Source organism: Natrix helvetica (genome assembly GCF_964273705.1).
Source record: "Natrix helvetica genome assembly, chromosome: 1".
In the NCBI taxonomy this organism is placed as follows: Eukaryota; Metazoa; Chordata; class Lepidosauria; order Squamata; family Natricidae; genus Natrix; species Natrix helvetica.
In genome coordinates, this window is record NC_138548.1 from 200,651,042 (window position 1) to 200,678,476 (window position 27,435).

Genomic DNA, 27,435 nt, shown 5'->3' on the forward strand with positions numbered 1-27,435 from the left:
GAGGCCTTCGTGGCTTGCTCCAACTGCTCATTTGCAAGAAAATCACAGGACTAGCCATGTTCTCACCCACAGAAGGGAGGCTGGTAGGCATATTGCAAAATGAGAGCAGTCATTGATCAATCGATGAGATTGTCCCAAAGGTGCTTTTTAAAGCGGCAACTGGAATTTCTTGTTTTTCTTTGAATACGTTTCCCTTCTCATCCAAGAAGCTTCTTCAGCTCTTTCTCTTTCTTCAAAGAAAACAAGAGCTGAAGAAGCTCCTTGGACGAGAAGAAGAAAAACAAGAAAGTCCAGTTGCCTCTTGAAAAAGTACCTTTGGGACAATTATGACCTGGATGACTGAGAATCTCCATATAGACCAGGGGTATCAAACTCAAAGCCCGGGGGCCGGATCCTACAGGGCTATCCTGAAAACAGTGAAGGACCAGCCCACAGTGCCTCTGCCAGCAAAAACAGAGCTCGGAAGGGCTGCCTGTGGCCCTTCCCAAGCTCTGTTTTCACTGGCAGAGGATTTCAGGAGGCTGTCACAGCCTAAAATGGAGCTCGCAGGGCCCGCAGGAGGCACTCCCAACTCTGTTTTCACTGGCAGAGGGTTGCAGGAGGCCATCGCAGCTGGGACGGAGCTCGGGAGCACATTTTCACCGGAAGAGTGTTGGACCACCACAGGCGCCCCTGACACAAGTGATGGTGAGCTGTCCAACCCACCCTGGCCACGCCCACCCCGGCTCCCCAAGGTGAAACACAACCCTGATGTGGCCCTCAATGAAATCGAGTTTGACACTCCTGACCAGTGACGTGCGGTGAGGTTTATGGGTGGTGAGGCTGGTGACATCATCAGGAAGGCGGGGAATGGGACCACGTGTGCAGGAGGCTGAGGCTGCCTCAGCCTCCCTCCTGCACACGTGGTCCCATTCCCCGCCTAGGATTTCCTGGGTCCCCATCCTAACCAAAGATTAATCAAATCTGACCCTGCTTAGTTTTCTTGGAATCAGCCATGGCTTTCTAAGCGCTACGTTCAATATCGTACCACAAAATAATAATTGTAAAAAAATACATCTGCTTTTTCTCTCTGTCTCTTTCAGCAGCGCAATTCTTAACAAGGCGCCGGCCACGACTCAGTTTCCAGGGTCCTTTCGCGAGTGAGCTGGCAGGGAAACGGTAGCCGCCGGTCCGAAAAGTCCGTCGCACTTTCCGCTTTCGTGAGCAACTTCCCATAAACCCGCCGTTGCTCAGTGCGAGGAAGGGAGCCGCTCGTGCATGCACATTCGCCCTGGAATCATGAGCATCAGAACCCGACAGAAGGCGGGGAATGGGAACACGTGTGCAGGAGGGAGGCTGAGGCTAGAGGAGCCTCCTGCACCTCCCTCCTGCACACGTGGTCCCATTCCCCGAGGCTCCTCAGCGCCTTTTCCCTTTATTTTTCTTTTCATGATGAGAGCGGTGAGGCTCTGCCTCCCCTGCCTCCCCTGACCGCACGTCCCTGCTCCCTACATAGACAGCCCATGAGATTATTCACCCACCATGAATATCTAGCTATGGGATCTAACTAGAATGGTCAAGAGAAGTCAGATCCCTGAGCAAGCCTTTTATTTATTTCAGTCTCATAAACTGACTTCTGCTAAATCACTTAATGCACAAACAATAAAATATGTCTCCTGTATGGCAGGGTTTTTTTTTTTTTACTAAATAGTTGCAGATGCTAGTTGATGATTGACTAAATCATTTCTGAGTACCTTACTGGCAGTTTTTGCAAACTGTTAATTACTGAGAAATCCTCAATAGCTGGGAATCCTTGTAATTAGTTCTATTTATGTAGTGGGGACATAGATAAGACATAGATACAGAAAATAACTTCTCCCTCACAAGCGTATAAAGAATTGGGAGGTGGAATCCTCCAGCCACAGAGAGGAAAGCCTGAGTGGCATTAAGTGACTGTGACCGAGACACAATCAGGCACAGGTGTGAGTTGAGTGAATCTCTGGTACAACTGCTCTCTCTACACAGCCTATGTCTATACAGACACCTATCCTGGAATGTGAAGTTAAATGGATCTTAGAAAGTCTGAGCAACAACAAAGCAAGTGGAGGTGACAGTATTCCAGCTGAACTATTCACAATCTTAAAGGACGATGCAGTAAAAGTGCTACACTCAATTTGCCAGCAAATTTGGAAAACTTGGCCACAGGATTGGAAAAGGTCAGTTTACATTCAAATTCCAAAGAAGGTCAATGCCAAAGAATGTTCGAACTACCGCACCATTGCACTCATTTCACATGCTAGCAAAGTTATGCTCAAAACCCTATAAGTTAACCTCTGCCAGTATGTAGACAGAGAACTACCAGAAGTACAGGCAGGATTTTGAAGAGACAGAGGAGCTAGAGATCAAATTGCCAACAAACACTGGATCATGGAGAAAGCTAGGGTGTTCCAGAAAAACTTCTGCTTCATTGACTATGCTAAAAGTTTTTGATTGTGTGGATCACAACAAATTGTGGCTAGTGGAGAGGGTGGGGCTGTCGCTATGATACAACATGCAGTCTTGGAGCTCCAGGATTGCTGTCGATATCTCTGTTGCTGGACGGTCCTTTTTGGACCTAAACCATCCTGTAGAGATGATGATAGAGAAGGGCACGTCCTGCTGATCTCAGGGGCATTGCAAAGCCCCTGATCGATCCAGGAGAAGCTCTTTTTTCTGGCTACAATAGAAGCAGCCATTGAGGCTGCAGAAGGTTGGGACAGACCCCTGAAACGGAAGCAGAACAGGAGAGAGAGTGTGTCAGAAATGGTGAGAAAAATTTTACTATTAGAGAAGAGAACACCCCAAAAGATTTAGAGTTAAATTACAATTGAAGACAGAAGAAAGCAAGCGGCGAATTAAGTCTGGATTAAAACAATTGTGTTATCTCTTTCACTTTAATTCTGTTTCTTTCTATGGATGGAATTTTTACAAATGCCTCTTATTTTTAAATTGGACTGGTCTTTTTTTTCCCCTTCTTCTTCTATTTTTCTCCATTTTTGTATTGTGGATTAAAATTCTCTTTCCTCTCAAAACTCAGCTGGATCATAACTTTTAAGCTTTTTTTCTCTCTCTCTTCTTGAGTTCGGAGTTTAAAGAGAGGGGTAAAAGCAGAGAAAAATAAGTAACACTGCCACCTAGAGGCTGTAACATCTGATATTACAAGGCTATTAAGCATGTTTTGTTTATACAGATGCTCTTTTGGAGTAAAGAGAAAGCCTTGACTTGAAAGATTACACTGAATTTGTTTGAAGCCTAGCAAAAACCCTTGGATGTCTTAGTGGCAGTGTTTACAACCTGGAAAAATGTGCAACGTGAAGAAGAAAAGGAATTAACATCACAAATAATTATGTTAGAAATTCAAAAAGTTTTAATAATCACAGAGAGAATTGATAAGAAACTTGAGATTATAGAACAAAATACAGAAAAAATGAAGGGAAGAGTTGAGAATATTTACAAAATAATGATGAAACTTGAGGACAGAGTTCAAAAAACTGCAGAAAAATATGAACAAAGTGATAAGAAAATTGTTGACACTGACAGCAAACCAAAAGTGGACGGAAACGATACGTGTGAAATACTGAAAGGAGAGATCGACGAACTGGAACTCTATCCCAGACTTCAAAATATAGATGAAGAAAGGGGAGAAAATTTGGCAGAAATAATGAGAGTAATCTGGGCAGAAGCACCAGTGGTAACTAAAGGCAAGCTGATGGAAGGAACAGATGGAGGGTTTCAACTCTCTATGAGATATGGAATGAACAACAAGTTGTTAAGAGAAGTCCACATAAGACTTATCAAGAAAACACTTAGAATACAGATTCTACAAATGGCAAGAGATATTGGACTGCACTACTACTGGAAGGATACAGGATGATGAAATGAAATGTCACAATAAAATTAAGTTAAACTTAGTTAAACTTTGATTAATATGTATAAGACAAAGTAATAATAGTTACAGTCAAATAAATGATTAACAATGATAATAATGCATTTATATATACTAGATTGATAATATGAAATTTTATATAAAATTGCAAGTGGGACTATGGAGATGATGTTGAAAAGCCTTTTTATAAAAGATAAACAATTTTATATAGAATAGAATATTAAGATGTAATATCATTGGATGATTTCAGGATGATATAATGAAACACCATAATATAAATTTACTTTAAACTTAGTATTCTTCATATAAAAAGGATGTAATAATAGCTATACTCAATGAATGTTTAATAATCATAATAATTGTATACATATATACTAGATTGATGATACCAATAATGGAAAAAACATGGAATTGGAAATTATTAGAGAATGTTACCAATACTAAAATAATAGAATGACTTAGAATAGGATATAAAAATACTTTTTATTGGATATATTGAAGATGATATAATGAATTATTATAATATAAATGAATTCATATTTAGAATATCTTGTTTAAAATGAAGAAACAATAATGATAATCAAACAAATGACGTATTATAACAATAATGTGTACAAATATATCTGATTGACAATATGTGACTTTAGATAAAGTTTAAGTGATGACTATGGAAAGGACGCACAAAAACCTTGTAACCAATCGACACACTGTACGTAATTGAAGATGTTTTTATGTTACATGTCTTGTTTGTTTATGTTTGTTTAAAAATACAAATTTTATTTAAAAAAAAAAACAAATTGTGGCAAGTTCTTAAAGAGATGGAAGTACCAGACCATCTTTGTCTCTTGAGAAACCTATATGCAGGTCTAGAAGCAACAGTGAGAACTGGAGACAGAACTACTGATTGGTTCAAAATTGGGAAAGGAGCCCAGCAAGGTTGTATACTGTCTCCCTGCCTATTTAACTTATATGCAGAGCACATCATGAGAAAGGCGGATCTAGATGAATCACAAGTTGGAATTAAGATTGCCGGGAGTAATATCAGCAACCTCAGATATGCAGATGATACCACTCTAACGGCAGAAAATGAAGAGGAACTAAAGAGATTCTTGATGCAAGCGAAGGAGGAGAGTGCAAAAGTTGGCTTGAAACTCAACATTAAGAAAACTAAGATCATGGCATCTGGCCCTCTCAATTCCTGGCAAATAGATGGGGAAGAAATGGGGGTAGTGGCAGATTTTATTTTCCTGGGCTCCAAGATCACCGCAGATGAGGACTACAGCCAAGACATTAAAAGACACTTGCTCCTGGGGAAGAAAGCCATGGCAAATCTAGACAGCATACTAAAAAGGGGAGACATCACCCTGCCAACAGAAGTGCATATAGTCAAGGCTATGGTTTTCCCAGTTGTAATGTATGGCTGTGAAAGTTGGACCATAATGAAGCCTGAGCGCCAAAGGATTGAGGCCTTTGAACTATGGTGCTGGAGAAGACTCCTGTGAGTCCCTTAGACTGCAAGGCGATCAAACCGATCAGTCCTAGAGGAGATCAACCGTGACTGCTCTTTAGAAGGCCAGATCCTGAAGATGAAACTCAAATACTTTGGCCATCAAATGATAAGGAAGGAGTCACTGGAGAAGAGCCCAATGCTGGGTGTTAGATATTAGCATATATCGTGGCAAGTCTCCCCTCTGGTCCGCTGCTACAGCGGGAAACAGGTATCGCTCTGATTGGTCGAGGGGCGTACCCGATCCCTATAAAAGGGGAACCCTCCGACCACAGAGCAAGCTGGATCACGACTACTATTAATAAAGAGCTGATAAGTCACTTCGTGTCCGCAGTCTGTCCTCTCGTTGCCCAGATCTAACATTGGCGACGAAGGTGGGATCGAGAGGCAGATAGGACGAAGAACGCTACCTCCAGAATCTCCAGATTTGATCCAGCCCAGGAATTCGGCAGAAATTCCGGCAGCCATCTCAGATCATCGCAGCACGGCAAATTCAAACAGAGAAGATGGCAATGCATGCTCCCCCCGCTCCTTTCGACCCAGCAAACGACGAATGGGAACCCTTCATGATTCGTTTCGAGTGTTTCCTCGAAGCGAACGAATACACGGGGATCACCGACGCGAGGAAGAAAAACATCTTCCTCGGCTACTGCGGAAAGGAAGTCTTCAATACGGCCAGAGACCTCACCGCGCCTACTCCAATACAGGCAGTATCGTGGACGGCGTTGCAACAGGCCCTGCAAACTCATTACGCGCCAAAACCTTCCCGGCATGTCTGCCGCAAGGAATTCAACACGAGGAACCAGAAGGCGGGAGAATCCATAAATCAATATGTTGCAGCCCTACGAAAAGCAGCAACTCACTGCGAGTTCAGGGTTAAGAGACATTTCACTACAAAAGAAGCTGTTGGCAAACCCGAATTTAACCCTACAGATAGCGCTAAACGAAGCAAGAGCGTCAGAGTCAGCGGAGAAATCATCGGTGACCATACAACGAGGGGCCAACGTAAACCAGCCAGCACCAAGACAAACCAGAGTACACTACGAGGACACAAGCCCCGACTACGAGAATCCCGAGTTCGAGGACAGTCACATGATGCAGAGCAGTCACTTGAGGCCTGGGGGGAGACCCGGATCCCGCTTGCCACCCTGCGCAAGTTGCGGAGGGAATCACCCCAGGTCTACTTGTAGGTTCAGGAACGTTGTTTGTTCGCACTGCAACAAACTTGGGCACATCGCACAAGTGTGCCGGAGCGGAGTCCCTGCCTCATGGCAGCCACCCATGTACCGCCAACAGAAGCCCAACCCAGGGGCTTGGCGAAATCAGAAAGGGCGCCCAGAGAGAAATCCACAAGTGTATACCCAGAGAGAAAATTCCCAAAGAGCTGAGCGAGCGTATCCCCAGAGAGATTACTCACAGGGAGCTGAGCGAGCGTATCCCCAGAGAGAATACACACAAAGAGCTGAAAGAGCGTTCTATCAAGACGCTCAACGAGAGTATTTTCAGGATGTAGACGATGAGATAGAGTTGACCCAGAGAGAGGAGTTGCGAACGTATCTCACCACAATACATCAGGTCCGCCCTAAGCGGCCAAAAAGGCTGAGAGTCACAGTCCTCTTGGAGGGCTCACCTTGCGAGCTAGAAGTTGACACAGGATCGACCCTGACGATTATTTCATGGGCATCCATGAAACAGGCTATTCCTAGCCTCAGAAAGAGCCAACTACGCGCTCCAGACGTCCTGCTACGAGACTACCAGGGGAACCAAGTCCCCATCGTGGGCCAAGGCACATTCCAAATCCGTTTCAAGGACATCGAAGCCCAGCTGCCCGTGACCATCGCCAGCGCGCCATTACAGAACCTTCTGGGGCTTGATTGGTTTGAAGCCCTGGGGTTAGAAGTCACCGGAATCAACGCCGTGAGAAACAGCAGCGCTGAACAGATTTTTAAGGAGTTCGAGGATGTGTTCAGCCCCGGTCTTGGTAAGTATGTGGGTAAACCAATATCATTCAATTTAGACCCCAAAGTGGCGCCAATCCGACTTAAACCGAGACGAGTGCCTTTTGCACTCCGCCCAAAAATAGATAAGGAAATAGATAAGTTAGTGGAGCAAGGAATCCTTGAGCCGGTGGATCACGCGCGCTGGGAAACACCCATCGTGACCCCAGTCAAACCAGACGGATCAGTCCGCATCTGCGCGGACTATAAATGCACAATTAATGTCGCGCTACAACAGAGCGCATATCCTGTGCCTGTAGTACAGCACTTATTGCACTCGTTGGGGCCAGGAAAGGTATTTGCTAAATTAGACATGGCACAAGCTTACCAGCAACTGCCAGTGGATAGCGCCACAGCGGAGGCCCAAACTATAGTGACGCATAGAGGAGCATTCAAATGCAACCGGCTACAATTCGGCGTGAGCATTGCCCCAGGATTGTTCCAGAGCGTCATGGAACGACTTTTGCAAGGGATACCGGGAGTCGTCCCCTATTTTGACGACATCTTGGTGTCCACTGCAAATGAGGAGCAATTAAATAAAAGAGTCAGAACTGTTTTGGCCAGAATCAGAGAAAAGGGTCTCCGCCTAAAAAAGGAAAAATGCCAAATTAACGTGCCTAGCGTAGAATTCCTGGGTTATAGAATCGATGGTCAGGGAATACACCCCACTTCAAAGAAAATTAAGGCGATCCAGGACGCCCCCACACCACGAAATCAGACCGAGTTGCAGGCCTTCCTCGGACTACTTAACTTCTACAGCGTTTTTCTGAGGCAGAAGGCGACCGTTGCTGAGCCACTACACCGTCTACTCCAGAGGAACGCACCATGGAAATGGGGACGATCCGAAGCTGCAGTTTTCGCCGGGGTAAAGCGCCTGCTCACCACTGACTCACTGCTTGTCCAATACAGCCAGACCCTACCGCTGGTATTGACCTGCGACGCATCACCCTTCGGAGTTGGAGCAGTCCTCAGCCACAGGATGCCCGACGGAAAAGAAGCGCCCATCGCTTTCTACTCCAGGACTCTTTCATCGGCCGAAAGGAATTACAGCCAAATGGACAGGGAAGCGCTGGCTGCTGTAGCTGGAGTAAAACGTTTCCACGAATACCTCTACGGCCGCGATTTTGAACTAATTACAGATCACAAACCGTTGTTGGGACTTTTGGCGGGAAACCGCCCCACTCCGGTCTCCCTTTCCCCACGCATGACCAGGTGGACTGTTTTCCTGGCTGCGTACTCATACAAATTGATTCATCGACCGGGCTCCACTCTCGGACACGCAGACGCACTCAGCCGTTGCCCATTACCTGACATTCTGCCAGACCCCACTCCAGAAGTACCGGTATTGCTCATTGACTGTTTGGACTCTGGACCGGTTTCTTCATACGACGTTGCAAGGTTCTCCTCTAAAGACAATTTAATAAAGCAAGTTCAAACTTGGGTTTAGAGGGGGTGGCCGAAGGGAAACGTGGGCCCGGAATTCAAAGTGTTTTGGTCAAAACGGGACGAACTCTCAGTGTTGCAAGGTTGTTTATTGTGGGGGGATCGAGTTGTTATTCCGTATGCGTTACGTAGGAATGTATTAGATGCTTTACATGTGGGGCATCCGGGGATTGTTAGGATGAAGGCGTTAGCAAGAAGTTACGTTTGGTGGCCAAACATGGACAAAGAAATAGAGGAGTGGGTGGCCACTTGCGACCCATGCCAGGAATCGAGACCAGCACCCCCGGAAGCGCCCGCCACAGAATGGGAGAAACCTAAAGCACCCTGGTCGCGAATACACATCGACTTCGCAGGACCATTCCAAGGTCAGACTTTCCTTATAGTTGTGGATGCATACTCAAAATGGCTAGAAGTAGTCCTAATGACTTCAACCACGGCAGAGGCAGTCATTAAGGTTCTACGGCGACTTTTCGCCACCCATGGCCTGCCCGACCTCCTGGTCTCCGATAACGGGCCCCAGTTCACGGCCATGCAATTTGAGACATATCTAGCAGGTCAGGGAATTCGGCACGCCCTCGTCGCGCCATTCCATCCGGCATCAAATGGACAGGCGGAGAGAATGGTACGATTCGCAAAAGAGGCCCTCGCTAGGATGGGTCCAGGTGATTGGCAAACACGCATTGATCATTACCTTTTAATTCAGCATATCACCCCAAGTGCAACGACGGGTAGAAGCCCCGCTGAACTACTCATGGGCCGCCGTCTATGGTCTCACCTGGACCGTCTTCACCCAAATTACTCTGCCACAGCTCCCCCAGACTCCACAAGCAAAATTCGGTCTTTTAGCATAGGGGATTCAGTATACGCCCACAACTATGCAGGGGGAACATTGTGGATGCCGGCAAAGGTCATTGGCATCACGGGTCCACGATCGTATCTGCTGGAACTGGAAGATGGGCGGAACTGGAAAAGGCACATCGATCAACTTCGGGGTCGCCTAGCGCACTCAGACCTTCGAAACGAAGACGAGATTTTCCTGCCTACAGAAAGTCAGCCACGCGAGAGCCCCATCATAGAAAACTACGACACCTGCGAACCAAGCTCGGAACAAGAAAGCACGCACGAAGCAGAGCAAACCCCAGGCAACGCAACCGAGCAGACTCCGGAACGCCCTAGCAACGAGGGTACGAAACCTCCCGAACGTGGAACGGGAAAAGCATCCGATCCGGAAACCATTTCTGACCAACCAGAACCACGACGTTCCTCCCGAGTAAGGCAACCCCCAACATACCTAAAAGACTATGTTACCTATCGCAACGTTCCGTCTAGGAGGGGAGGGGTGTTAGATATTAGCATATATCGTGGCAAGTCTCCCCTCTGGTCCGCTGCTACAGCGGGAAACAGGTATCGCTCTGATTGGTCGAGGGGCGTACCCGATCCCTATAAAAGGGGAACCCTCCGACCACAGAGCAAGCTGGATCACGACTACTATTAATAAAGAGCTGATAAGTCACTTCGTGTCCGCAGTCTGTCCTCTCGTTGCCCAGATCTAACACTGGGAACGATTGAGGACAAAAGAATGAGCCAATAGGGAATAAGGTGGCTTGGATGGAGTCATCGAAGCAGTCAGAGTGAGCTTAAATGGATGGTAGAGGACAGGAAGGCCTGGAGGAACGGTGTTCATGGGGTCGCGATGGACACAACTTCATGACTAACAGCAACAAATTCAGAAATGTAGTTAATGTTTCTAAATGTAACTAAATATGGAGAAACACATACTGTATAAGAACAAATTAACCTCTCCCAAAGGGCATTTTCTATGCTATAAGAAGTACATACCCAAACAAGAAGAACAAGAATCTTGGACCAAAACATCTTACAAATAGATGCTTCTTATGGAGACCAGAGATCCACATGCAAATATAGGCAGATGTTGCTGGTGGAATCTATCTGCCCCTGGGCTTGCTCATTCTAAATCTAGGGTGTTTTTGAGGGTTCAGCCTTCAATCCTGAGAGACCTGATCCTCTGGGTGTCAACCCATTGAAAAGAATGCTGAAAAACGATGGAGCCGTGTTGCTTTTATAATATCAGTATGTGTCTCTCAGTATGGCCCTGATCGAATGCCCATTTGTCCAACAGGCGATCAGCCCTTCAATGAAAGAGCATTTGCCTTGCCTGCTTTAACTGACACTCATTAACCTTTCATTGGGCACTTGTGCAAGAGGCCAACTTCTGCTAAAAAGCCCTGCTCTGAAATGGCTACTTTGCCCTTTGGGCTGCCTCCTCCCACAAGGTTAATGTCCTACACCACCAAAAGTGCTGCTTCAGAGGAAAGAGAGGCTTGCGGTTATTCCAAAGGTTATGTGGGTGAAAAAAAAACAGCCAATAGGAACAGAATGTGCTTTCAGATTGCTACAGATGCCAGGCCTCCAAATTAGGATAAAAGTGATTCCACCATCATCTAAATCGGCAGCCCCAGCAACCAAATAGTCTTCGCCCAATCCTACAAGTAATTCAGTGGTTGGCTGGATAGTAAAGGGACACCGCTGAACCCATTATTTCCATGTGTAGAACAGTATTCTCAAACATCATACTACAGTGAGGGTTATTTTCCCTATTGGATTTTTCAGGCAGACACAAAACATTTATCTAAGAAAGATAGTATACATACTATCTTTAAAAAAAAAAAATTTAAGAGTGGACAGTGAAAAAAATACAATTCTTCATAATGGGAAAGGGGTGCTTAAATACATCAGAATTCTTTAATATACCTCTATTACTGCTATCACTATTTTATTAAATGATAGGGATTTGCTTATCATTGCTTAAAGACAGTTCAGTCTTATTAATTTCTACAGGGAGTAGTTGCTTGGGCAAACCAGCAATCGGTAAGTCCCACCAGAGTTAAACACTGGTGCTTAGTGAAACATTTAATATCTTGTTTAACTCTTTCACCGAATTCAGTAGGATTCAAATGGCTAATTCCTGCCTTGATCAAGTCCTTTCTGATGTATGTATGTATTCATTTAGACAGGAAAGGAGTTTAAAAGTAGTGGATTTGAGTTCAATACCATGACCATTGCAGCATGCCAGTTTCCTGAGATTCACTATTACCATCTTTCCTGTAATTAAATCTGTGTTTCAAACATCTAAGGACAAAACGAGGCGGAGGAGGGGATTTCCAGACATTTTGCCAACTGATCACCTCCTTCAGCACATCTTAAACTAATAGATAAGACTGAAATCACAACATCCATTTACTTACAACAATGACACTTCATCATATACTTTAAACAAACATGGAGGAGAATAGCAATTTGATCGATTAGATTAGATAGATCAAATGACAAATTATGCCCGCATAAACAAAATATAATTCACTTGCCTTCTGAAACCAACTAGAATCCCTCAGGCACTTTAGGAAGCTAACTTTGCAACTTCAATGAGGCAAAAGTAGTATCCCCAACAGAAATTCACCAGCAGATCTCAAAGGATCAAGACATGGAGGAAGCTCCTGCTGTTGTAAATTAAACAGCAAAAGAAATTAAACCAGCAACTCTCTGCACGGTGCACAGAAACTGGAAAAGCAGTCACTGCAACTGACGGAGTAGTAATTATGCACTCTTGGCAAAAGGAAGTGGTCAGACACGTAGAGCACTAGCTGCAGCTTCAGAAAATTTTTTGACAGCACGTCTCATGTCATACACCGCAATCTCTGATCCTTCAGATTACAAAAGCATGATTTTCAGTTGATTTTGGTAGATGAACTATAGGATTATAGAAATTTTGGGAACATGAATGAGTTCCCTCAACTCCCTAATTTTAAACAGCGATCATTCAAATGCAAGTAGAGTTTTCAACCAGGTAACTAGGGCATACTAGTGCATTGCACGTCAAAACAAGTAGCCACAAAGATAGTCCCCCCCCACCTCCCCGATGTCATCACTCTGCTAAACAACTAATTCTCACAACAATGTCAAGGTACCTAGTAGGACTGTATTACTATTATCCTTCTCATCTTTCCTATTACCTACAGTATTTCCTTATCTTCTTATGACTATAACTTTGTTGCTTGTATCTTATGATTTATATTAATTGTGTTACTTAGTATCCTAGTATGATTTATGTTGATTGCTTATTTAGTATCCTATGGCTATCACTGAGTGTTGTATCTTATGATTTATGATGAATATATTTTATGATTATGATCATGATTTATCACTTGTTGCTTGTATGTACACTGAAAGCTTATACACCAGAGACAAATTCCTTGTGTGTCCAATCACACTTGGCCAATTAAGAATTCTATTCTATTCTATATTAGTTACAATGCAGCCAAATGATTACGGTAAGTATTTAGCTGGGTTCCTGGTGACTACATTGACTAATGCCTCCCACCTTAATCTATAGGCTTTCAAGAACATTCCAGCGATTTCTTGCCAAGTTTACTCATTTTTCTAATCTAGCCACTTGCATCACATGTCCCAAATGTGTGACTTCTGGCTAGCTGATAATCACTTCAAGGAAGCAGTCAGTTTTATTTGGTTATAAGATGACTTATAAGAAAGTCAAGGAGAGAAAAGGAGATTAAATTATTTCTTTTAAAAATCCAAATTATTATTTTTAAATATTTTTATTAAACAGTTATTTTTAGATTTCCTTTTGTACAACATTTCCACCTCGGTATACATCCATTGTAAATGTACGTCTCCCGGCCCCTTATTTCAGTTTCACTTTGTCTATACATATGATACTATTATATACATTCCTTAATTTACAATCCTTCATTCCGTTTATATGTATTTATTCATCCCTAACTATACATTGCTAATTTCTAACTCCTGTGTCTTCTTTATTTAATCTTTCCTTAAGCTTTACACCTGTCCTCTAGCCATTTGTACCACTTGTTCTATACCATATAATGTTCTGTTTCCTCCTAATCCAAATTAATGGTATAAGAAATGGGTAGCTTCATCTGTCAGGGTTCCAAGTAACACCCCCAATGAAAGAAGACTCCGAGGCTTGAGTTTCCTTAATGTTCCATATTTTTAGAAATGTCATCTTGGCACATCTGGGAAAACCCATATCTGTAAGCTTCCAGATTTTCCCCACCCAAATGAAAGTTCAAGTCCCTGCCCAGCACCCACATGTCCATTACATGGTCCAATCAGGCACCATCCCAACTGGAGATGCCTCCCAGTCACACCACTCCAGGTAAAGGGCAAGATGTCTTTGACTCTCTGAGAAAGGAATATTATTTAGATTATATATCACCAGTGGTAAAAAAAAAAATTTTTTTACTACCGGTTCCGTGGGCGTGGCTTGGTGGGCATGGCAGGAAAAGGATACTGCAAAATCTCCATTCCCTCCCCACTTCTGGGGGAAGGATATTGTAAAATCTCCATTCCCACCTCACTCTGGGGCCAGCCAGAGGTGGTATTTGCCGGTTCTCCAAATTATTCAATTTTTCCGCTACCGGTTCTCCAGAACCTGTCAGAACCTGCTGAATTTCACCCCTGTATATCACCCATACTCCATACAATCCCGCCTCCCATTTTCCCACAGCAGAAAATGTGGCAGACCTGAAGACCCAATGTAGAAGATGGCTTCCAGGTCTGACAACATCATCCAAAGAAAGGTTAGCCTAGACCAGGGGTGTCCAAACTTGGGAACTTTAAGACTTGGGGACTTCAACTCTCAGAATTCCCCAGCCAGCCATGCTGGCTGGGGAATTCTGGGAGTTGAAGTCCACAAGTCTTAAAGTTCTCAAGTTTGGACACCCCTGGCCTAGACCATTTACTCTTTTTCTCAATTTCATGGGTTGCTTGTAGAAACTCGCATAATCTTTGATATCTGTCTGTCTGCTCCTGGGAGGATTATATGGTTTTGGCTTGATCCTGCCAGAGATAGTTTTTAATATTCTGAACAATTCAGTTTGATTAATATGAGGACCTCTATCTGCAGATGCTTACCAAAAGTAAGGGTTAGGGACGGTCTCACTCCACTGGGATTGGCCCGTACCACTCATGCCAGCAGAAGAGGCATTATTCCGGCTGGTGGAGTCTAGGGAGAAGGCCTTTTCTGCTGTTGCTCCTGCCCTCTGGAACATCTTGCCCCCACCCCCTGATGTGAGGTTGGGCCAACCCTCCTATCCTTTCATAAGGGCCTATAGATGTGGTTCTGCCAGTTGGCTTGGGGTCCCAGTGGGGGAACAGCGCAATAGAGATGGTTGATTGAATAATAACAGATCCCACCTCCCCCCACTCTGCCCCCACTTTCCCCATGTATCTTTGGTTTTAATGTTCGATTTTAACTTTTATGTTTTAGCTTAGATGTAACTGCAAGCTGCCCAGAATTACAGTTACAGATGGGCAACCAATACATTAAACAAACAAACAAACAAACAAACAACAAACAGTACTTTGAGCAAGCGGATTTGGATTATTAGGAGTATGCCCCACACGCAGACTGTACCTCTCGAACTATGCAGTGGAGTACCCCAAGGCTCTGTTTTAGGCCCAGTACTCTTCAACATCTTCATCAATGATTTGGATGAGGGAATAAATGGGGAACTCATCAAATTTGCAGATGACACCAAGCTGGCAGGAATAGCCAGCACTCCAGAAGATACGCTAAAGATACAGAAGGACCTTGACAAACTTGAACATTGGGCACTATCTAATAAAATGAAATTCAATGGCAAAAAGAGTAAGGTTCTACATTTAGGCAACAAAAATGGAATGCACAGGTACAGTATAGGTGGTACCTTGCTCAGTAGTAGTAACTGTGAAAGGGATCTTCGAGTCCTAGTGGACAACCATTTAAATATGAGCCAGCAGTGTGCAGCAGCTGCCAAAAAAGCCAACACAGTTCTAGGCTGCATAAATAGAGGGATAGAATCAAGATCACGTGAAGTGTTAATACCACTTTATAATGCCTTGGTAAGGCCACACTTGGAATACTGCATTCAGTTCTGGTCGCCATGATGTAAAAAAGATGTGGAGACTCTAGAAAGAGTGCAGAGAAGAGCGACAAAGATGATTAGGGGACTGGAGACTAAAACATATGAAGAACGGTTGCAGGAACTGGGTATGTTTAGCTTAAGAGAAAGAAGGACTAGGGGAGACATGATAGCATTGTTCCAATATCTCAGGGGTTGCCACAAAGAAGAGGGAGTCAAGCTATTCTCCAAGGCACCTGAGGACAGAACAAGAAGCAATGGGTGGAAACTAATCAAGGAGAGAAGCAACTTAGAACTGAGGAGAAACTTCCTGACAGTTAGAACAATTAATCAGTGGAACAGCTTGCTTCCAGAAGTTGTGAATGCCCCAACACTGGAAGTCTTTAAGAAGATGTTGGATAGCTATTTATCTGAAACGGTATAGGGTTTCCTGCCTAGGCAGGGGGTTGGACTAGAAGACCTCCAAGGTCCCTTCCAACTCTACTATTGCATTGTATTGTCAGGGGTATTCCAGCATGCTGTATTTTATCAGTTCAGTAGCAGCAGTGTTGTAATCTTCAGAGAAGCTACACACACTATATACATGGGGTCCATAAAGATGATCCACATGGAAGATCCTCTGCCATGTTCAAAGTAAGGAAATATTCTACAGACCAGCTTCTTCAATCTGGGTATCCTTAAGCAGGGGTGTCCAAACTTGGGAACTTTAAGACTTGTGGACTTCATAACCTTTGAATATATTGGGACTGTAGCTTTTGAACCAGGAAACTGTGAGTCCTAGTCCTGCTTTAGGCATGAAAGTCAGCTGGGTGACTTTGGGCCAGTCATCATTCTCTCTCAGTCCAACCCACCTCACAGGTTTATTGTGGGGGGGAATAGGAGGAAAGACTATATGTATGTTTTCCGCTTTGAGTCATTTGTAAAAATAATAATAATAAAGGCAGGATTAAAAAAAAATCTACAATAAATAAATTGGCCATGCTGGCTGAGAATTCTGAGAGTTGTCATTTTACATATCTTGAGGGCTTTAGACTGGGAAAGACTGCTATGTAACATAAAATATAGACTAACAAGGTTGGAAGGGAGACTACAATATTGAAATGCTGCTTTTTGCCAGCTAAAAAAAAAGCCAATGGGAAAATTGTTTCAATGAGCTCAAAATAATTTCTGCACAGATTTCACTCAGCCAGACAGGATCTGACACAAATTCTAGTGGCTCAACAAACACCAGAGACTATTAACTATGACCATGCTATCTGCCACTAATCTAGATAAAGGCCCATTTTGCAAACTGGAGTGTCAATAACAATAGAATGGACAGATTTCTGATGCTACTCAAGTGACAGTGCTGTAGTGATTTCGCATTAGGTTGCTAGTGCTGAGCTTTTTCTTTGACAGCTCCCGTTCATTTTGAATGGATCTGTGTACCGCTGTATCCCAGAGACTTATGCCTTGTATTAATTAGCAAAGCCATAGGTAACATTTTAATTTTATGCCATGGATACCAGTGGGTCTTTATTCAGCCCTGAAGCCAGATGCATAACAGGTGCCGGCTAGGAGCATGAGATGCTGCTTTTTAGCCTTGGCAAATTCAGCTGCTATCTGACTATCTCCAAGCCCTTTTCTGCCAGAGACCATTGGCATTTTTTACACTGCTGCCAAACAGACTCCCTCCTTCCTGCTGTGCTAAGTGGTAACCTCTACTGCATCAACAGCACCAAAGATAGGAAACCACCACAGCTCCCTGATCCATGTCCCAGCGAGGCTTTCTGGGAGGCTGTCATTTAAGGAGGCAGGGCGTGGAGAAGCACCTTGGGAAGAAGAATGCAGACTGAGGCCATGCTTTCTATATCTTGACTTGGCTTCTGTAATATGGTTGTCACAGGATAATGTGAAGGTGAGCAGAGTAACAGTTGTGGAATATGCTTTAAATAAGAATGCATTCAGCCTTCGCCATCACTTTCTTAAAAAGTTAGCTAAAATCTGGCACTTTATTCCAAAGGTATGAGAAGACAAGTGAGACTTAGAGGATATGATCACATCCACCTAGTGCAACACAAATACAGTATATCCCATGGCGTGGCACTTTTATGCTTTCTCTTCATGACATTAATTTCATGCTTTTTTGCTTCTTTGTGTATTTTTCTTGTCCTATTCTTTGAAAATAATCTTAGAGCTCTTTTAAAACAATGCCAGACTTATTTTCTTTTAAGCATATAGTTGATGTGCTAGAGATGTCATTTAAACCAGGGAAGGACTTTGTATTGCTGCTCTGTAAGCCAGTTGCTCTATATTGCTGGTACTGCATGATTGTATGTACTACAGGTTTTCCAATGCTTCTACCAACAGATTGGGAATGGGTGCTCACTTCTTATGAATCACCCCTCTCCTGTGTCCCTATTCTATGCCTGCAACCTCTCAGCTAGGCTATTTGTTGACATGGGTTTTCAAAGTGTACCACTTTGACTTTTTAAAATAATTTTTTTTATTAAAAGTTTTACCAAGAATATAAACCCTAACACAAACAAAGAGTAAAAGCAGTAAAGAAAAAAAGAAGGAAGGGGGGAAAAAAGCAAAAGTGCAGAAAGAATTAGAAAAATGTTTCCATTTTTTTCAAAGCAAATATAAATACAATTACAAAATTAGGCTCTACGATTAAAAAAGAAAATCCACTTTTCCCCATTTTGTGCAAAATGTCTACAGCAGGGGGGTCAAACTCTATTTCATTCAGGGTTGTGTTTGCCCTTGGGGGGGGCATGGGGGGGGCATTGCCAAGGTGGCCATGGTCAGCTCGACGTCACTTGTGTTGGGAGAGCCTACGATGGCCAGAGTGCTCTGCCAGAGAAAACAGGCTCCTGAGCTCAGTTTTCAGCTGCAATGGCCTCTTGCAACCCTCTGCCACTAAAAATGGAGCTTCGGAGTGCCGCCCGTGGCCCTCACGAGCTCCATTTTCGGCTGCAATGGCCTCCTGAAACCCTCTGCCAGCGAAAACAGAGCTCTGTTTTTGCTGACATAGGCACCACAGGCCAGTCCTTCACTGTTTCCAGGGCAGCCCCGTGGGCCAAATTTAAGCACTCTGCGGGCCAGATCCAGTCCCCGGGCCTTGACTTTGACACCCCTGGTCTACAGTATATTATATATTGTATATATTCCAGTCACTTATATATTGTATTTTTTTCTCTATCAAAGAGGTTAATTTGATTCCATCATCTTCACCAACATTCCTCTGCTCTGGGTACTGTTGGGTCTAGGATTCTTTCAGAAGTGCACTAAAATTTGTATTCTAACATAACTCCATCAAAATTACAGAGAGATGGCTAACCCTAACCATTCCAAGCAATGCTACACTCCCTTCACTCTTCTTCCATTAGGTGGCTGTTTTCCTACTGGCAGGTAAGAATTGGTAGGAGGGGAAACAAAATCAGATGAATCTACCAATGGCTTTCCTTAATTTGTCATGCATTAAAACTATAAGGATGCTACCAGTTTCATTATAATGGCAGAATAGAGATCAGCAATCCAAGCAGCAAACATTTTTCTGGCATTCTTTTTCTATTGGCTCAAGAACTGGTAAGTAGCCATTTGATTAGTCATGTGAAGCAAGTTAAAGCCCTCAAAGTAATAAAAGACACAGTTGGATTGTACATGTTAGGGATGTAACCCTAGGCTTGGCTTGGCAATGTATATAAGCTATGATTGTTACAAATGTTACTGTTACTTTAAATGCTTAAGAAATGTAATTGGTTTGTTTACCTCAAGCAGCTATAAGAGGGAGCAAGAATGGTTGTTAGATCTCTCTCTCTGTTTTGTTAGAAGCTGGTTGGTGTATACTGAGGTATTGTGGTTTGCTACTGTTTAGCTATACTTTGTGTGTTAAACTGAGAATATTGATAACTGAATTACTGAACCGTGTATGACTTGGACTGTTAACCGGACTCTGAATACCTCTATATTTCTACATTGTAAACTACTATATTTTTATACTATTCAGTGTCTCTGTATGCTGGTTTGTGAGTGTTATTCCATATCACTCTCATTACGCTTCTCTGCATACTCGCTCTTCTAACGGGGAGCTTAATTACTTAACAGTACATATTGCAGAGCATAACATCTCAGGGCTTAGAAGAAGTAAGCAAGGTTTGGTGGTTTGCCACAGAAAAACTGGAAAGCAACCAGTCTTTCTCTTGTACAAGGATTTGCCAGACCCTTCCTTCACTCTGCATGGGCTTCTCAATCTCTTCTTTTTGTGGAAACACAAAAGCTGAGGGTGAGAGATGCTTTTAGCATGCTGTAGAAACCCTTCCTGCTATGTTTTACGGTTTTGGTGAGCTACAGTCGTCTTAGCTCAAGAGGTTCCTTCCCACTGTGTCCCTCCTATGATAAACGCCCTCTACTGGGAGCTGATATCTCTTGCACATGTGGATCATTTATTGTTCACTCAATAATTTACTGGGTGAATTATTGTTTTGGAATTACTTACTACTAATGAAATGGCATGTTTGGAACAATGACTCATCTGGTGACAGAATCAGAAGGATGAAGTCGCAAACTGAACAGAGTCTCCAATTTTAATTCAGGAAAGGACATCTTGGTTATGAGAAACTTGGAAAACTGGCATACCAGAGCTGTTTCATCTGAATGGATAAATCAATGATTAATAGGATGCAATAGATTTTTAAATATGAGCTTGCTTATTAATTTCTCTTAGAGGAATCAGAGCATGGGATGGCAAACAGCCAATTAATGAATCAAAAAGAAGCCATAATCTTCTAACAGACATAAGCACTACTTTTTAATCTAGATGCTGGAACAGTGGCAATAAATAAGCAATGAAAGATGGGCTAGAGGTGCTAGACTAATAATTGTGGGATTGTTTACCTGACTGTTACCCAGAATATGACTGACAAGCAACTGTCAATAATTAGAAACAGCATGCCATGAAAGCTAGGCTTCTTATGATTGGGATGATTGTTGCTAGGATATTTGATGAATTTCAACCAACACTTTGGATGAGCAAACCAAATATTTTTTTTTCCACTAGAGACCCTTACTATATCTCAGCTCTTGCGATAGTAAATGTAACCTCTTGTTGGAATGATAATGTGAGGTCTTCATTCTTGCAGCTGTGGTGTCTGGGAGTGGGATGACTATCTGGATGGTTTTAATTATCTGAGGAATGGGCAACAGCAGGAATTTTTCTCCCTCCCCTTTTCAAACAGAGGAATGCTCCAGGAAATTCACCAATAACTAATCAAGGCTGGCTAGACACTTATTGAAAGGAAAGGGAAACAGCATAATAAAGTGTGTAATATAATGAGATTTTTACCTCGGACAAAACAAGAACTAGCACATTAACCTGGATTTTAATCCTCCCAAAATTGGGGTACACGTCTTTGAGTGCATGTTAAGCTGAGGATTATTTTTAGCACCAATGTTCATATAAGTCCTTTTGCAAACAAATCTTGTCCAGTCTCTCCCCCCCCCCTTTCCCCCCTAAGTATCTCAATTTTAGGGGCCTAAATCAAGAGGACAGAGGATTTTTTACCATTGTATTCTCACATGATTACAGATAGAAAAATCTGCTGATATACAGTATTTCAAGCTACAACCCCCAGAGGCCCCAGCCATTGATGGTTTCTCAAGTGGCTCAGTAACATCAGGAGGGCCACAGTTCCCTCTGTACTTTTCAGTGGGGTTGGAAAAGGCCCAGGGAGAAGCGAAGAAATGAGCAAAGCTAAGCAAGTTTCGAAAGGCCCGAAGGCTCCATTTCCAGTCTCAAATGCACTAAATCGTTTCAAGGCCAAGCCAAGGACAAAGCTGCTACTGAACAAACAAGAGACAGATCTACTGGGCACTTTTACACTTGCTAAATTGGTCTGGAAGATCTTTCATGCCTTTATTTATATATAAAATCATTAAAACACAATTAGGTCATGTGATACACACACACACACACACACACACACACACACATATATATATATATATATATGTATGTATTTGTGTTACAACCCCTGGTATGCCTAAATATGGGAGGAAGGTCACTACTCCCTCTTTCTGTCCTTCGGCTCATCACAGAAGACCATGCAGGCAGAAAACCATATTTTTATTTTTAATGTTGCCTTTTTATATTTGTGTTGTATTTGTACTGATAAATAAATAAAGGGAGACTAGTATAGATCTATTTCGAGCTAATTAGCTCTCATCAGCTAGCCATACCCTTACCTTTGAACCAGGTTCAAATCCCAGTAAGGGTATGGTTAGCTGATGAGAGCTAATTAGCTCGAAATAGATCTATACTAGTCTCCCTTTATTTATTTATCAGTACAAATACAACATATATATATTTGGGCATACCAGGGGTTGTAACACAAACACACACACACACACACACACACACACACACACACACACACACACACACACACATATATATATATATATATATATATATATATATATATATATATATATATATATCCATGATCAACATAAACTTGGTTTACTGAATAAAATGATCTGGATGTATAGTATATGACCATTGACTCACAAAACACCTATTGGGCTGTGTTCATACAACACACTGAGCCAGAAATTAACCAACTACATTTTAAACTAGCATGTTGACAGCTTAATACTTTTGTTTCATGACCATATCCATGCCTATAGTTGAGAAAGGGGCTTGTGGCTTTGATTAAACTTCATACATCAATAAACCCAAGCAAAGTGTGCATCCGGCAGAACATTTGAAGAATTTTAAGGAGAAACCACCTATAAAAAGTCAGTTTCAGTGTGCATTCTTCAAATACCTACACATGGAGACTCCTGGGCATGATATCTTCCAGCAGTTACCTTAGGCTGAAACTATTCCCTTGAAACTTCATCTGTAGCCCAGTAGGGAGAGGTTTGAACACGTGTCCACTGGAAGTCCATAGGGTGGAGCAAATTATGTCATACGGGTCAGGACATCATTGCAAATCATAGGATTTGCATCATTTGTGTAATATCATGATGCATGAGACTCATTGGGGCACCCTTAATGAAGAAATTGGAAGGTGGGGGTTCTGATTAAAAAGTTGTACACCTGTTTCTTTGACAAAACCCTTGTACACATGAACATCTGCAGCTGTCTGGAACATCAAGGCCTCCCTTTCCTTAACACTGATTACTTTTTGCAGCCCTAATTATTTCCTTTGCCCAGCAAGGAGGCACTTTAGGACAGGGTTTTCCCAGCTAAGTGACTGGAGGTAAAAAAAGGGAACATAACAATTTGAGTGAAGCAGCTTGGCTGCTCCCTATAGAACAAGTTCCACCTGCTATCTTCCTACATGTATGGAATTATAAAGAGATCCACAGCTGTCCGTCTTTGCCTCTGGTCACAAATGGCATGAGGATCTTTGCAAACAGGGGTCTTGTAGAACTAACTAGCTTGGTTACTTTTCCTGCTCCTCTTTTTGCTGGGTGAATTGCTCTGGCCTGGTTTTAACCCAACAGCCCAGCCTGGTCATTCTGCTCTGCTTTTCTCCCTTCACTCCCCAAGCCCGTAGGCCAGCACCTACCAGAGCTGCCCAGTCCTCCTGTGTCTTCCTTACCTTTCAGTCATGGGATGTCCAGCCAGCCAGTGGTCTTTTGCAGAGTTTCTTCTGATGCAGAAGGGGGTAGATGAGCAGGGGGTGGGCAGAGCTTCTGTCCCGCTCAGTGGGATGCAGCCAGAAGAGCAAAGTCAAAGAGCGCATGCATCTTTTAACATCCTAGAAGGGTCTGATTTGGCTCCAAGCCTTTCTCCTCTCTGTGTGCATGAATGCCTAGATCAAAAGACAGAGGAGAGAAGAAATGAGGCTCTCTGGAGCTGGTCAGGCCGGTTTCAGTTTGGAAAAAGCTGAGAGGCAGGCAGAGTTGGGTGAAGGGGGGTGAGTTTCCTCACAGGCAGCAGCACCAGCCCTGCTGGGCCCTGACGCCCTTGAAAACCTCCCCCCCCCCACTCCTCCCCCCCCACCCACTGCTGGGTCAGTGACTTATCAGCTGTCTAGCTGAATTATTTACCAGCATTCCTGAGCTGTTTGGTTACCTTCTGGTTTTCTGTCCTCCCTCTGAGACCATCTTAAGGCCAGAAAATAAAAGGAGAGAGAGGGCTGCCCACTGACGCGCTAATGGTCCCCCTCCATTTATGCTTAAAATCCGGTCCTTAATGGTAAGGCTGGCCATACACAGCTCCTGTGGGACCCTCCTTCTGGGTCATCCCGTTTCTGCCCAACTGACTCCTTTCCCCCTGAGTGCAAAGCTCTCCCCAGCTCTTTCATGGCTCAGTGAAACAAAGCAAAGCAAAAAGAAAGAAAGAAATGGCCAAAGGTTTTCATTTCATGAAATCGGCTGTGTGGCAAAGGGCTTATGTTACAATCATTTCTCTTTTCAAAAGCTGTTCAGCTATCAGAACACTCTGTAATTGGGTTTTCAGAAACACACCCATGGTTTTAAAAATTATCACATTTCTCTGGGTTTAAATGATGTGACTGCAACAACGTGGATCACTATTAGATGTTAGCAAAGGTATCCCTTTGCTGCCATCTTACTATTCCCTGGATTTTTGTAACATACTAAAAATCTGTTTCCCCTCCAAAAAATGAAAACCATGCTGCCTGAATTCATATACCATGGGTAACATATAATTAGAAAAATTGGCTTTGTTATTTTTGTTTTAGTACTCTCAAAGTTTAGTGTAATCAATAAGATGCGGTCTAGGACCAGGGAGATCCAGATTCAGGTCTTCCCTTAGCCATGAAAACTCAATGACTCATTTTGGACCACTTACTCTCTTTACCCACCTACTTTGTGTTAGTATGTGGGTGGAGAAAGTAGGGTTGTGGTTATGAATTAAAATAGGAGAAATGATGGCTGTGTATGTCACCCTAAGTTTCTAAAACTGAACAAGAAAAAGTGCATATCTTGGGAACATGTTGGTGATTCTTGATAGATCCAACCTCATACCAGGCACCCAAATATTTTTATTTTCAACACCCATAATTTTCCATGCATTCATTCATTCCATTTTAGTCTGCTGTAATGCTGTTAAGATTCCTAGCAGTCAAGAATAGGTATGCAATATTAAAACATTCACAGCAACAGCAAAATACCCATGATGAAATGTTACCGTAAATAATAGCAACCACACATGGCCTATTCAACCTTGGTAGTGTCATTCCTTCACTTCTTCTTTGGGAGGACTCATTTTTAGCATTTTCTTAAACAATTTCACAAAGTTTCTGTAGCTAGAGAGTGACAGGTTTCTCTATACCAATTAAAAGTTAAAGTCATAATACAGATTCCATTTCCATCTAATTCTTACAAATCAGCTATCATTAAAAAGCAGAAAAGCCAAAAGCCTTCGGTGGTTTTTATGGTGATCTAAAGAAGCTTTTATTAAAGCTCCCCAAGATCACTGGAGGGAATCAGCAAAACACAATGTCTTATCTCCAACCATAATCTGAAGAGAAATGATGAGATATTCCTCCTGAATTACATTTTACCTCCTCTTTCCTGGTACTCTAATTCTGTTTAGTGTGCGGTTTTATGAAGCTAACGTAACGTGTAGGCTTGAGGTTTTTTACATTTCCTGTCATTTGTCTAGAACAGCACTTTCAAATCTTAAAGCCTTTCCTTGCATCAAATCAGCACACAAACAAGACATATTTTCTTCTGCTGTATTCATTTAATGTTATCTAGACCTTAACCCACAAGTGACATAGATGTTAATTATCCATAATGTTAGCAGTAGTATTTTCCTCCTTATTGTGCCACTATCTAAGGCAGCCCTCAGATGTATAAATTTCACAAGATGTGATCATGCTTATATGCTAGAGCAGTGGTTCTCAACCTTCCCAATGCCGCGACCCTTTAATACGGTTCCTCATGTTGTGGTGACCCCCAACCATAAAATTGGTGTCTCGGTTCCTAAGACCATTGAAAATATGTGTTTTCCGATGGTCTTAGGCCACCCCTGTGAAAGGATCGTTCGACCCCCAAAGGGGTCCCGACCCACAGGTTGAGAACCAGTGCGCTAGAGAGAAGTAGTTGACTGTTCTGCCATGAAACAATAAGGATTAGTAATCGGGACAGCAAATTTTATGCTGATGCAGTTTTATGTGGACAGCACTTGAAGGGAAGAAGAATAGACGTGGATCAAATGATCAGTGAAATAAGGAGTTAATGGATTACATCAATTTGGAAGATACAGTTTATTAATGCTGCCGTGTTAATTTCATGCAAAGAAGACATCATGGCAAACAAGCTAAGAAGGCAAACATTTCCTTAACGCCTCGTTGTCATCTAGTGGTCATCCAGGGTTTTGCAGCCCATTTGTGATAGATATACTTTAAACTCATCTAATGTGGCTTGAAGCGTAGATCCAAATTTCAGATAACCAGAAGGGTGATGAACCAGCTTGTCTGACTATTTACCTGATCTCAAATTGAGGGTGGGAAACCAGTAAGGGTAATGATGAAGGAGCTAGGAATTGTAATTCGGCAACATTGATAAGATCACAGATCCCCCTGTCCTACTGGTGGGAAAGTCGTGTGTTTTGTATATAGCAGGCTTTAAATTCAGTCACCAGTGCCTCGAGGTAGTGCGGTATAAAGATCATCTGAACCCTTGGGGAACTGTTGCCAAGTCAATGTCCTGCTGAGATGGAGGGTCAACGGCATTTTTGTTACTGTCTTTTTATGGTCCTGGGACATCTGGCAAGTGAAGTAATTTTAACCTGCATTCTGTTAGAAGAAGAAATAAAAACCACAAACGAAGTCCTTCATAATCACACAGTATGTCATGAATCAGTTAAGCTGCTATTTATTATAAGGTCTGCAGGTTCTCTGTCTCATAAAGCTGAACCAACCCAGTGCAACTGTGTGGGCTGGAACCAGCAGCATTAAACCTGATGCTGCCACCCTCCTCATTTATGTTTCTGTCTTCCTTATCTATAAATGACTTATAAATGACTCCTGCCTTAGGCAGGCAGTTGGACTAGAAAAATCTCAAAGGACCCTTCCGGCCTTATGATTCTGATAGCAATCAGGAATATTTCTATTGTGATTAATCCTCTTGCAACCCCTGCTGGCAAGGAAATGTAGTTCCTGGGTTATAGTACTTGCCTTCTTTCCACATTTCAACTGCTGCTATCTCCATATTTCAAAAGCCTTCTCCACAATGCACACCCTGTTCTTCCTTATTCTCACTGTTTTCCATAGCTATTTAGTGGGGAAACTGCTGTAGGATTTGATCTTTCCGAATAAATGCGGACTTGCGATTACTGAGTCACACAGTTTCCAACCCCAGAAAGTTTACACACCTACCTCTGATACCAGTTTTTCTTTAAGTTTAGATAAGCATGCCAAACAAAAGGTGTACTATTCTCCCTTTTCCACACTGATAATTAAATGTTAGCTTCTCTTCCAAAATATCTTCAGCCGTAAGAAATAGGTGGAACTTACATTAAAAACAAACATATTAATAAAATTGGTTAAGATCTCTGTGCAGCCTGTTTTATGTTCTTCTATCTATTTCTCTATGTATTTCATATATTATGAGACAGAACAAATTCTTCTAAATCTTCTGTTTTGCTCTAGTTGT

At 42.8% G+C, this 27,435-nt stretch overlaps 1 protein-coding gene across 2 annotated transcripts in view; it reads right to left on the reverse strand.

Moving 5' to 3' along the window:
• The window catches only part of PALM3 (paralemmin 3), a 48,955-nt gene extending 25,205 nt beyond the window's left edge, over positions 1-23,750 (reverse strand). Inside the window, exon 1 of one of the 2 annotated variants that reach the window (XM_081937152.1) lies at positions 23,406-23,750. In XM_081937152.1, the coding sequence (XP_081793278.1) occupies positions 23,406-23,416 (11 nt within the window). In that variant the 5' untranslated portion in view covers positions 23,417-23,750. Of the gene's footprint in view, positions 1-12,237; positions 12,438-23,405 lie in introns of those variants that run through there. The other variant, XM_081937153.1, reaches the window with a different exon arrangement.
• Positions 23,751-27,435: the final 3,685 nt, after the last annotated feature.